Source organism: Chiloscyllium plagiosum, chromosome 6 (genome assembly GCF_004010195.1).
Source record: "Chiloscyllium plagiosum isolate BGI_BamShark_2017 chromosome 6, ASM401019v2, whole genome shotgun sequence".
Classification (NCBI taxonomy): Eukaryota; Metazoa; Chordata; class Chondrichthyes; order Orectolobiformes; family Hemiscylliidae; genus Chiloscyllium; species Chiloscyllium plagiosum.
In genome coordinates, this window is record NC_057715.1 from 81,753,596 (window position 1) to 81,766,885 (window position 13,290).

The 13,290-nt window shown below is 39.5% G+C and overlaps 1 protein-coding gene across 1 annotated transcript in view; it reads right to left on the reverse strand.

The window, feature by feature from the left end:
• Positions 1 to 11,472, reverse strand: part of atp8a2 (ATPase phospholipid transporting 8A2) — a 567,355-nt gene extending 555,883 nt beyond the window's left edge. The window contains exons 1-2 of the mRNA XM_043691978.1: positions 11,384 to 11,472; positions 5,581 to 5,640 (exon numbers count right to left, since the gene is read on the reverse strand). Of these exons, the coding sequence (XP_043547913.1) occupies positions 5,581 to 5,638 (58 nt within the window). The 5' untranslated portion in view covers positions 5,639 to 5,640; positions 11,384 to 11,472. The remainder of the gene's footprint in view (positions 1 to 5,580; positions 5,641 to 11,383) is intronic.
• Between the last annotated feature and the right edge of the window lie 1,818 nt (positions 11,473 to 13,290).

Sequence of the window (13,290 nt, forward strand, 5' to 3'; positions counted from 1 at the left end):
GAGACCTTGGAGTGCAGGTTCATAGCTCCTTGAAAGTGGAATCGCAGGTCGATAGGATAGTTAAGAAGGTGTTTGGTATGCTTTCCTTGGTCAGAGTATTGAGTACAGGAGTTGGGAGGTCATGTTGCAGCTGTACAGGACATTGGCTAGGCTACTGTTGGAATATTGCATGCAATTCCTGTCTCCTTCCTATAGGAAAGATGTTGTGAAACTTGAAAGGGTTCAGAAAAGATTTACAAGGATGTTGCCAGGGTTGGAGGATTTGAGCTATAGGGAGAGGCTGAACAGGCTGGGAAAGTTTCCCTGGAGCATCGGAGGCTAAGGGGTGACCTTACAGAGGTTTACAAAATTATGAGGGGCATGGATAGGATAAATAGGCAAAGTCTTTTCCCAGGGGTTGGGGAGTCCAGAACTAGAGGGCATAGGTTCAGGGTGAGAGGTGAAAGAAACCTAAGGGGCAACTTTTTCACACGGAGGGTGATGTGTGTATAGAATGAGCTGCCAGAGGAAGCGGTGGAAGCTGGTAGAATTGCAACATTTAAGAGGCATTTGGATGGGTATATGAACAGGAAGGGTTTGGAGAGATATGGGCCGGGTGCTGGCAGATGGAACTAGATTGGGTTGGGATATCTGGTCAGCGTGGACGGGTTGAAGGGTTTGGAGAGATATGGGCCGGGTGCTGGCAGGTGGGACTAGATTGGATTGGGATATCTGGCAGCATGGACAGGTTGGACCAAAGGGTCTGTTTCCATGCTGTACATCTCTATGACACTGAACTAGGATAGCAGCTAGTTCAGTAGTATCAGTAATTAGTCACAATCCAGCATTCAGCTGAGGTGTAGCAACTTCAATATTTCAACATGCTTTCACTTTGTTCAATTAGAATCTCTTCACCACATACCTCAATACAGCTAGCCTACAGTTTTTAACCCCATAAGTTAAGGACAATGTTTTCTACTTGCTTTTGAAATGGCTTTGGATTGTGTCAGAATCTACAGAAGCATCTTCAGTTGAATGGGCTGCCACAGTGTTCACCTGATTCAAATTTCTCACGCTGAAGGACATCTATTTGCCACATGTCTGTGGCGGAAGTCATTTTGTTCTTCTACTTTACATAGTGTTACACCTTCTACATAACACAAGTGACATCCCTATTCTTCCTACCAAAATAAATGAGCTTCCTACCAAAATAAATGAGCTACCTATCACTTAGCTGTGCTGAATTTTATTTGACAATTCTTCTATCCATGTCACAAGTTAATTCATGTTTTCTTGCAATTTGTTGCAGTCCTCTTCACCACCCTATCTGCCAACCTCATTTGATTTCATCCACAAATTCAGAAATTGTGTTTTTGATTCAGAAGTTAGTATAAGTTGTGAACAGTTGTCCCAGCACTGGTCCTCGAGGAACACTTAATGGTCAGGTCCGAGGGAGTGTTGCTGAACAAAGAGACCTTGGAGTGTAAGTTCATAGCTCCTTGAAAGTGGTGTCGCAGGTAAATAAGATTTGGTATGCTTTCCTTTATTGGTCAGAGTATTGAGTACAGGAGTTGGGAGGTCATGTTGCAGCTGTACAGGACATTGGTTAGGCCACTGTTGGAATATTGCATACTTCCTTACTTCTATCAGTCTGAATAAAAACCTTAAATTCCCACTTTCTGCTTTCTGTCTTGAAGTCATCTCGTCAACCATTCAATCTCTTGTTTCCTGAGTCACATTCCCTTACTTTATTCCTTGGTCTATTCTCGGATGATCTGAAAATTATGAAGAATTACATCTACTCTGTTAACATGGAAACTAGTCTATGTTGCCTCCTTAAAAAAATTCACTGTTTGGTTAAGCAAAATTTTCCTCTTTGAAATCTAATGGCCATTCATTATCATATTTCTAACTTTAATATATTTTTCACTATTTTTGCAACCACTGAGGTTAAACTCATTGGTCTACAAGACACAGGACATGGCCAGAACCCAGTTCTTAAACACAGAAATTACATTAGCTATCCATCAGTCCTCTGGCATGATACCTTTTCCTGTGTATAGCAACGCCACCACTGTCTTTTCCCTAGAGTCTTCAAAAAATTGCAAGGATATAACCCATCTGGACCAGGTTTTCTTTCCACATTGATTAGTCTATTCAATATTTAAATTAATATAGTTTTAATGTATCTTTTATTATTACTACATGTGGTATTATCTTATCTGTTTCTTAATGGTCCTATTTTCAACTCAGACTCCCTTCTTTTATTGATCTGTCTGCAAAATATTTCACTTCAATATTTTAAGGTCCTTGATATCATTATTTCATTGTTCCTCTTTGCCTTTCCATGTTTTCTCATTATCCCTTCTCATCTCCACATATTCTCTCTTTCTATGCACATCTCTGCTATGTATTACATGTATGCATCTTGGGCAAAAACTCAACAGATGGACTCAGGAAAATGTGAGATTGTGCACGAACAGGAAGAATAGAGGAGCTGAACACTATTTGAATGGAAAAGAAATTGCAGAAAGCTGCAACACGGGAATTTGAGGATAATGTAAAATCACAAAAATTTAGCATTTAAGTTGGGCAGGTTATAGGAAAGGCAAATAGAATGTTGGCCTTCATTTCAAAGGGAAATGATGTTTAAAAATTTGAAAGACTAGTTAAAACCATTAAAGACCCACTAGCTACATCAAATAGAGACTAGGGTGAAAATTTTATGTCCCTTTATCGATGGAGAGATTTGCGGACAGTGCAGGCAGACCAGAGAAGATTAACTAGATTGATCCCAGGTATGCAGGAATTTTCTTAAGAGGAGAGATGGAGTAGGTTGGGTCTGTACTCAGTGGAGTTTAGAAGAACATGAGGTGACAATATTGAAATATTCAAGGTTCTTCGAGGTCAGGACAGGGAAGATATGGAGAAGCTGTTTCCCCTTCTGGGGAAATTTAAGCACAGAAGGCATAATCTCAGGAGTACAATAGTTGTCCATTTGAGACAATCATGAGGAAGAATTTCTTCTCAGTGAATAGTGAATCTGTGGAATTCTTTACCACAGGGCTATCAAGGCATGGCCAAGAATATTCAAAGGTGAGATGGATATTTGACCAAATGGCCTATGTCTGCTCCTACATCTTCTGGTCTTTCCTCACCCTCAATCACATTTATATCACCTTTAACATTATAAACTTTCTCATGGCACATAATTACTTAAATTAATTCATAAAACATGCTCCTCAGAATCAAAACTATAGATTGAGTACATACAATCAGAGCCAATTTTGTGCACAGATCCCTTTTACTGCAGGAATTGCCACATTACAGTTATCACCCACTACAGATATCAGCTGCCTTTTCCACACTAAAACAAACCTTTTTTTCCCCTATTGGTTACAACACAGGACCCAGCATTTCCATAGATGTTCTCAACATCGTCCAGCTCTATGCAAAATTCAGAAACAACTTTACCCTTGAAGCTGATGACAATAATTGTTTATTTTCACCAGTCGTGTTTCATGCAACTGAATGATTTAACTTCCCAGGTTGAACAGCTATCGCAAATTGCATCAATCAGTCCTCATTTTGCTCATGACTATTGGTCTGAATTTTAAGATTTTTGCTCTGCATCTCAATTATTTGATGGAAACCCCATCAATTATTTCCTTCTGGATAGCTACCAATTTTATTTTGTAGAACATGCTACCTTTTCCTTTGTGTGACATCATATGCATTTGCAGATATTGCATGCTGCTCTTTGTCCACAATCCCTTTGCCTAGAATGTCTTCCAGCGTAAGGCAATACCTGATCTACACTGCCATGTTCTTTTAAAAGGAGACATAATGGAGACGGATAATAGAGATAATGAATAATGGAGACGGATAATCTTATGTTTTTAGTAAGAGCTTTCTCTAAAGAGAGGCATAGGTTAGGAAGAACATGGTAGTTGTTCCCTGACCAGTGAGAAGTACAAGATTAAGGTGGCAAATAACGTTTCGTCCTCTCCAAGTTATGCAGTCAGTTCTGATATAATGTGATAGTTCTCATGTGATCTCGCATTATACAAAAATCATAAAATAGCCATGCCATTTAAACTATTGGGGCATTATTGCCAATACAGATAAATAAATTCATGTTCCACAAATAAGGGTCTAAATTGTTCAATCGCGTTAAAACCAGTTCGCAAAGAAACGCACATTATAGTAGAAGCATTTCATCAGCACGAATTCACTGTAACCCGACTGACGAATGGGGCACTGTTTCTAAACGGTGAACTTTTAAATCATGTGTTGGCTATAGCCGGATTGCATCACCAACGTTTTCAGTGCTATTTGTATTGCACAATTCTTGTACAGCCTGTGGTCACACAGGAAAACAACTATCGCACTATAGAAGAAAAGACTGTATTGTCAACAAAAGATAATTATACCCACATTTAGAGTTCCATAGTATCGTGTACAAGGTTATTGCAACAACAATGCAGCAATTGCTGAGGCTTGTCTTTCACATTCTACCATCTATAAACTTGAAGTCAGGAAAACTCAGCTTCCATGTATTAACAAGCAGCAACTCCCGTCCTTGATTATTGTCTCGCATCCAAGGAGCAACTTAATATTAAAATTCTTGTTTTTGTTTTCAAATCCCTTCATGGCCATGCTTGTCAATCCTACAAGATATCTGCATTCCTCTAATTCTGGTCTCTTGTGCAGCCCCAATTATAAATGTATGACCATTTGTGGCTGTGCCTTTAGTGCCAAGGCCCAAAATCTAAAATTTCCCCACTCTGTCTCACTTCCCTCTCATAAGACATACCTTCAAACCAATTTCTTTGGCCTAATTTTTGAACACCTGGCCTCATATTTATGTAGCTCAATATCATAATTTTGTTTTAGGAAGCTCACTGATTTCATTATGCTAAAGATATGATAGAAATATAAGGTAATTGAGTTGTACAAAATGGCCGACAGTTGCCCATGGTTGCAGTAGTTCAAGCATAATACTTGTCTCTGCGAGTAGAATAATAGTAGGTCTGTCTTAAATGAGATAGGCAACATTTGCGCAGGTGGCTAATGTTATCCTTCAAAGAGAAAGATAAGAAAGTTTGTGAAAACATCATGACTGGGGCTGGACCACCAACCAGTCCATCACTTTAAGATGCTATCACACAGGAATAACCTGGCGCCAGTGATCTATAGTATCAAACAGGTGTGTGTCTGTGTGTGTATATGTGTCTGTGTCTGTGTGTCTGTGTGTGTGTCTGTGTCTGTGTGGTAGTTTGCACTAGCAGTTTTACTTGTGTACAATCTGAACTTTTTGTGTGCCTTACTGCAAAGAAAATCTTAAGCTGCGACACAATTGTACAAAATAAAGTTATATCTGAATCTACCACCGGATTCAGACTCTCATGAGAAAATATGAGATCTAACAGCACTGTTGCAATAAATAATGCAAATAATGATCCTACAGTCATGCATTTACACCATAATGGTCTAAGGTGACTTGTGATATTGTAGATACAATTTTACTTAAAACAAGTTAGCTCTTTATCTGAATGAGACAGATAATTAAAAGCATTCCAATGTCTCAGGCAAACTCACCATTCTCTTCCATTTCATAATATTCCAAAAGCTCATTGTCAGACTCCAGTTCTCCCATTTCTGAAATTGGAAAAGTTAACAAAACTGTCAATAGGAATTTTACTTCTACAAGTCGGTTGATTTCATTTTGAGGTCAACGTGTACAATCTCATTATCTAATAAAATGTTAATTTGTGATATTCCTTAGACTAGTGCATTTTAGTATATATTATTTAAATAGACTGGATATGCAATTTACCCAGACAGGTACAAATGAAACAAATTACCCTTACAGCTAGCTTGCAGTGATTAAACTAGAAAATTAACAGTATAATCAAGAAAGTTGATAACAGCATCAGCAGTTTTAACAAAACACATCCTAATACAAGAAAAAAGCTTACATCAATGAGTTTGATTGATAGTTTATTGAGAAATAAGTTCAATATGTTTGGGATCTAACAATTTTTTATGTTCAGATATCTGTTTAAGTACAAGAGCTCAGTCAAGAAGCTGAAAACACACTTGAGCAGTCTCAACAGTGGGAGAAAGAAGATATTCTCTGGAATAAAGTGGATGCTGAATCTTACTGTCACATCTCAAAATGGATCTCATTCTGACCCAAGATTTCAAGAAGCTATTCTCATATCTGATGCAAGTCTATTTCAATTTTGTCCCTTCAAGACTGCAGTATGCATTATTTCTTCACAATTAAAGCCTAACTAGTAATCGACAATCTCCTCTCAATTTTCCTGCATTTTTGACTTGATGGTGATCATATTTTCTAGAACTGTTATTGCAATTTGGAAATAAAAATCAATTCTATTGCAATTCTTTTTGCTGAGATATTGGTATCATCAATAGTCAGGAATGAGGTCCCACAAGACTGGAGGTTGGCTAATGTGGTGCCATTATTTAAGAAAGGAGGTAAGGAAAAGCCAGGGAACTATAGATCATGAGCCTGACATCAATGATGGGCAAATTGTTGGTGAAGATTCTGATGTATTTGGAAAGGAAAGGACTGATTTGAGATACTCAGCATGGCTTTGTGTGTGGGAAATCATGTCTCACTAACGTGATTGAGTTTTTTAAAGGAGTGATGAAGAGGACTGATGAAGGCAGAGTGGTGGGCGTGACCTATAGGTAAGGCATTCGACAAGATTCTGCATAGTAGGCTGGTAAACAAGGTTAGATTACATGGAATACAGGGAGAAGTAGCCATGTGGATACAAAAACTGACTCAAAGGTAGGAGACATAGGATGGTAGTGGAGTCTTCCTGTTCGAACTGGAGGTCTGTGACCCGCATTATGCCGCAGGGTTCAGTGCTGGGTCCACAGCTTTTTGTCATTTATATAAATTATTTGGATGGGAACATAGGAGGTATAGTTACTAAGTCTGCAGATGACACGAAAATTGTGGACAGTGAAGACAGTTACCGTGACAGTGAACAACGGAATCTTGATCAGATGGACCAGTGGGCCACAGAGTGGCAGATGGAGTTTAATCTAGACAAATATGAAGTGCTCCATTTTGGTGGAGCAAATCAGGACAGGACTTATACATTTAATAGTAAGGGATTGGAGTGCAGGTTCATAGTTCGTTGAAAGTGGAGTTGCAGGTACACGGCTAGTGAAGAAAGCATTTGGTATGCTTGTCTTTATTGATCAGTGTATTGAGTATAGGTGTTGGGAGGTCATGTTCCAGCTGTACAGGACATTGGTTCGGCCACTTTTGGAATACTTCATTCAATCCTGGTCTTCCTGCTGTAGGAAAGATGTTGTGAAGCCTGAAAGATTTACAAGATTGTTTCCAAAGTTGGAGGATTTGAGCTATAGGGAGAGGCTGAACAGACTGGATCTATTTTCCCTGGAGCATTGGAGGTACAAGTGTGACATTATAGGGATTTATAAAATCATGAGGTACTTGGTTACGGTGAGTAGACAAGGTCTTTTCGCCAGGGAGGAGGAGTCCAAAGCTAGATGGCATAGGTGAGAGGGGAAAGATTTAAAAAGCACCTAACGGACAACTTTTTCACACAGAGGTTGATGCATGTATGGAATGGACTGCCAGAAGAGGTGGAGGCTGGTACAATTACAACATTTAAAAGGCACCTGGATGGGCATATGGTAGGGTTTAGAGGGATATGGACCAAGTGCTGGCAAATGGGACTAGATTAATTTAGGGCATCTGGTCAACATGTATGAATTGGATCAAAGGATCGGTTTCTTTGCCACACAACTCTATGACTCTAAATGGGTTCCCTTCAGAAGTTCAGCAACAAGCTTTTTTCACATCTTTGGACTTAATCAAGTTGACAACAAGCTATATGCCCAAATCTATGCTACTTTTAACCACTTCCTTTCATTATCAGCAGGAACAATGATCTCAAGTAAAATCTCTGAATTCCACCAAAAACAAAACTGATATATTTGAATAAATAGCTCCCAGTGAACTACAATATGAAGTTGAGCCCATGAGCTTTGGTCTTTGCTTCCCTTCATGTCTTAAATCTTGATTAAAAATAGACAACCAAAAATAAATTCACTTGATGCAAGGGCATTCTTACCAATCAGATATTGAAAAGGTGAAATTAATAGCTTGTCACAATAAAAAAATGCATAACTTCTGTATAAGTACAACTTGAAGTGTTTTATGACATCAGGATGTGCCAAAGCACCCTACAGCCAAAGAGTTACTTTTTGAAGTTCTAGTCACTGATATGACATAGGAAAACCAATTCACACCTATTCAGTTCTCTCAAACAATAAGATGATAAACAGATAATTGGTTTTAGAGATGTTGATAGAGGGCTAAATATCTGCCAAGATGCTGGAGTGAACTCCGCTGAGGTTCTTTGAAGAATTTATAGGCTCTTTCACTCTGCCTGAAAAATTCCACATGTATCTCCAACACTGACCATATCATCAGAGACTCATACTGAATGTTCTGAAATTGCCCAGACGTTTACAGCAGAAGGTCCAGACCTTTTAATCAAGGCACAGGATCAAGATGGAAAGTAAGTAAAGATAAACAGGTCTTTCTTCAAGCAGCAGGCAATAAAAAGTGGGGAAAATCGGCAGGGATCAGTGCTTAGACCCCAGCTATTCATGATATATATCAGATTTGGGAACCAAACGTAACACTTTGAGTTTGCAGATAACACAAAGCTGAGTAGGAGGGTGAGCTGTGAGGAGGATGCAAGGTTGCTTCAGTGTGATTTGGAAAAGTTGAGGGAATGGGCAAATTTATGGCAGATGAAGTGTAATGTGGATACATCTGAGGTTATTCACTTTGGCACTTTGGGAATGCAGATTATCATCTTAATGATGATAGATTGGAAAAGCAGGAAGTGCACTGATTCTTGGGCTTCCTAGGACACCAGTCATTGAAGGTCAATATAAAGTGCAGCAGACAGTGAAAGCAGTAAAGGATATGTTGGCCTTCATAGCAAGAGGATTCAAATACAACAGCAAGAATATCTTTCTGCAGTTGTAGAGAACCTTGGTAAGACCACATCTGGAGGATTATATGCAGTTCTGGTCTCCCTGAGGAAGGATGTTCTGGCTATAGAGGGACATGGGATTACAAAGGTTTATCAGACTGATGCCTGGGTTAGCTGGACTGATGTAGGAAGGGACTCTGCATATCATCCTAACCAAATTATATTGTTTAGGACTATATTCACTGGAGTTTAGAAGAATGAGAGAGACCTCGAAGAAATGTATAAAATTCTAACAGGGTAAACACAGGAAGTATATTCCCAATAACTAGGGAGTGCAGAATCAGAAGCCACAGTAAAAGGATATGGGGTAGACCTTTAAAGAAGATGAGAAGAAATTTTGTCACATAGAGAGCAGTGAGCATTAAAGTTCTCTGCCCCTGAAAGCAGTTGAGACCAAACCATTCAATTCTTTCAGGAAAGAATTAGATATAGTTCTTAGGATGAAAGGGATCAAGGGGAGTAAGCAAGAACAGGGCACAAAATTGGATGATCAGCTATGATGGTGGTGCAGGCTCAAAGAGTCAAATGGTCTACTTCTTGTTTCAATTGTTTTGTTTAAATGGACTCAAGATTTGGAGGACAGAATACCCAAGGTGAGAAATGAATAGAGGCAAAATGATAAGAGGAACGGATTTAAGAGAGATAAAAGAAGAGTAGCTTAAAATGTATAAAAATAGGGGAAATACAAATGATGAGCTGAGGCCCAGAGCAGCACACAGATGGACACAGTGAACTCAAGCTGCATAACTCTGGCTACATAGCAATAATGAGGATTGTCTTGTCCTGCTTATAAACAGGGACAACAGGGAGGAGGAATGTTGAAGTAGATAGCTGGAATCAGCATGCAACACCAAACTACTTTAATGACAAGTATGGACGGTGAGTCAAAACTAAGTACTATTTGAAAGGTAGAGTACAAAGAGTACATATTAATGGAGATATTTTATGAGAGTGAAGATTCAGGATGTGCAGAAACAGTTTCAGAGCAGAAAACATGTTGCAAAGCTGGAGGACATTATTGGATTCAGAGTAAATCTCTGTCCATGAATCAGACTGTAGCTGAAGCTAATAAACTAGCAGGACCAGTAGACCATCCAGGTTCAGTCCAGATCAGCTACAGTTAACTGATTAGTTAACATAAGTAGCAGCATAACTAGATCAGAGACATAGCAGCTGAGTCTTATAAAATTGGCTTAAAATCCAGATATGACCAAGAATTTGGAAGCCATAGTTGAAAAGATAATTCAATATTAAATGAAGAAAGCAGGACACATGTATGGTTACAGGATATGTAGTGGCAGTTTTGACAGCAATTAACTTGGGAGGCAGCTCAGAAACACACCCAACTATTCAAGCCAAAAGAATTTTAACATTGGGAAAGAAAGGGCAAAGGATGGGATCATACAGACGAGAGTCCAGCAGGTTATGAAGTTTCCTGACCACTCAAGAACTATTTTGAATCTTCAGGTGAAACCACCATCAAAATGTTTTATCATCCAAAACAAAAGAAATACCAATATGGGGTTGGATAGTGTTAACAGTAGTGGACATAAAAATGATGGTAACTATTTTAACACAAACTTTTCTATACAGCCACCTGATGAAGGAGCAGCACTCCGAAAGCCAGTTGGGCTATAACCTGGTGTTGTGTGATTTTTAACTTTCTATACAGCATACAGGAGACATTCTCAGCAACCACAATGGATTTGATACTTCATTTCATATATCTGGAACCTTAAAACCAACACCTTTTAATAAGAAAAAGTCAATAAGAAATTTGTTGAACCAAGCTAGAAAGGATGGCTCAGACAGAAAGAGAATAACCTAACAAGGCATGTAGAATACAGTCAGTCAGAACTTGATAACTTATAAATAAGCACAACCTGTCAATAAATTTTAAATGAATAAAGAAGTGAAGATAACTTCAGCAAAAAACACGTAGCAAATCTAACACATTTAGGACGTACTGAACAACAAATGAACAGAATTTCAGAACTCATTTTAAAACAAGCCATTTAAAGGCCTTGTATCTAGTAAAAGCTGCTGGGTAACCGCGACCTATGCCCCCCCCCCCTTCTTACATATTCCACCAAACACTGTAAAAACTGAAAGAACTCTGGGAATGTGCTGGAGAAACTCAGCAGGTCTGGCAGCATCTATGGAGAGAAATCAAAGTTAACGTTTCAGGTCCAATGACCCGTCCTCGGCACCGATGGGAGCTGGGAAAAACAAGTTTTTTTAAAAAAATTAAATCATTATTAAAATAGCCACCTTATAATAAACTGGGAAATCACATGCCCTAACCTAAACAAAGTAAAACTCACAGTGAGACGATCGCTCCCGTGTAGTAAAGGAGAGCAGCAAGTTGAAGCCCTGACATTGAGTGAGGAGTTTGTCTGAGCCTGACAGCTCCATCCCAGAGAGAACACTGTCCCCGCCCCCAGCAACGCTCAGGTAGCAATGTCTGCGCCACCTGCTGGAATGGTAGAGAATCCACTCCAACAGCACGAGCGCCGCATTGTGTCACTATCACAGTCATCCAACAGTTGGCTCGACAAATGAAGCACGAGTTCAAATTCCACTACAGCAGTTTATGAAATTGAATTCAGTTTGAAGAGGCAATCGTATAATTAAAAACTTGGAATTGAAGTACAAGTATTAGTAAAAGGGTTGGTGGAAGCAGATTTGAAACCAAAACCTGCAAACTCAGGGAAGTGTAACTCAGTAAGCCACTCAAAAAAAACTGTAAACATGTCTTTCAATGTCAGGGGGAAGTGGTTAATCATATGCTGCTACCCGCATTAGAACATTTCCCACTGTATATTGTGCACTGTCTACCTAGGATTACCCTGGAAGGGTAGGTGGCTCAAATGTTTCAGCAAGAGGCTGGGACCTTTTCCACTGGGGTGTAGGAAGTTTACAGATGGCATTATAGAGGTTTTTAAATCATGAGGGGCATAGATAAGGTGAATGGCCGATGTCTTTTCCTTATGGTGGGGGAATTCAAACCAAGGGGGCACATTTCTAAGGGGAGAGGAAAAAGACTTAAAAAAACAAGGGGCAACATTTTTTTACACAGAGTGGTTTGTGTGTGGAATGAACTTCCAGAGGAAGTGGTGGATGTGGGTACAAGTACGTTTAAAAGATATTTGGACAAGTAACTAACAGAGTGCTATCATAAAGCCAAAAGGGCACTCTGCCTATCACACAAATGAATAATGTTGTATATGATTTTCAGTGCTGGTGTGATTTTAGGTACAGTATATAGGATGTACATTTCAAAGACTGGTGGATCAGACCAAACAGCATGTCACTTTCACTGTTCACAACAAGCATGGGACTGACTGTACCCAACTTGCTCCCACTTGCAAAATTCACATCACAGTGTCGAACATTAAATGGGATGAGAGTCATAGAGTCATAGAGATGTACAGCATAAAAGCAGACCCTTCATTCCAACTCGTCTATACCGACCAGATATCCCAACCTAATCTAGTCCTATTTGCCAGAACTTGCCCCATATCCCTCTAAACCCTTCCTATTCATATACCCATCCAGATACCTTTTCAATGCTGTAATTGTACCAACCTCCACCACTTCCTCTGGCAGCTCATTCCATACACACACCACCCTCTGTGCAAAAAAGTTGTTCCTTAGGTCCCTTTTATATATTTCCCCTCTTACCCTAAACCTATCCCCTCGAGTTCTGGACTCCCCCATCCCAGGGAAGTGAGCTTGTCTATTTATCCTATTCATGCCCATTATGATTTTATAAACCTCTACAAGGTCACCCCTCAGCCTCCGACGCTTCCACAGTAAATAGCCCCAGCCTCTTCAGCCTTCCTATAGCTCAAATCCTCCAACACTGGCAACATCCCTTGTCAGATTTTTCTGGACCTTCCAAGTTTCACAATATTCTTCTGATAGGAAGGAGACCAGAATTGCGTACAATATTCTAAAAGTGGCTAAACCAATGTCCTGTACAGCTGCAACATGACCTCCCAACTGCTATGCTGAATGCTCTGACGAACAAAGGAAAGCATACCAAATGCCTTCTTCACTGTCCTATCTACCTGTGACTCTACTTTCAAGGAACTATAAACCTGCACTCCAAGGTCTCTTTGTTCAGCAACACTCCATAGGACCTTACAATAAAGTGCATAAGTCCTGCTTTGATTTGTTTTTCCAAAATGTAACACCTTACATTTATCTAAATTAAACTCCATCTGCC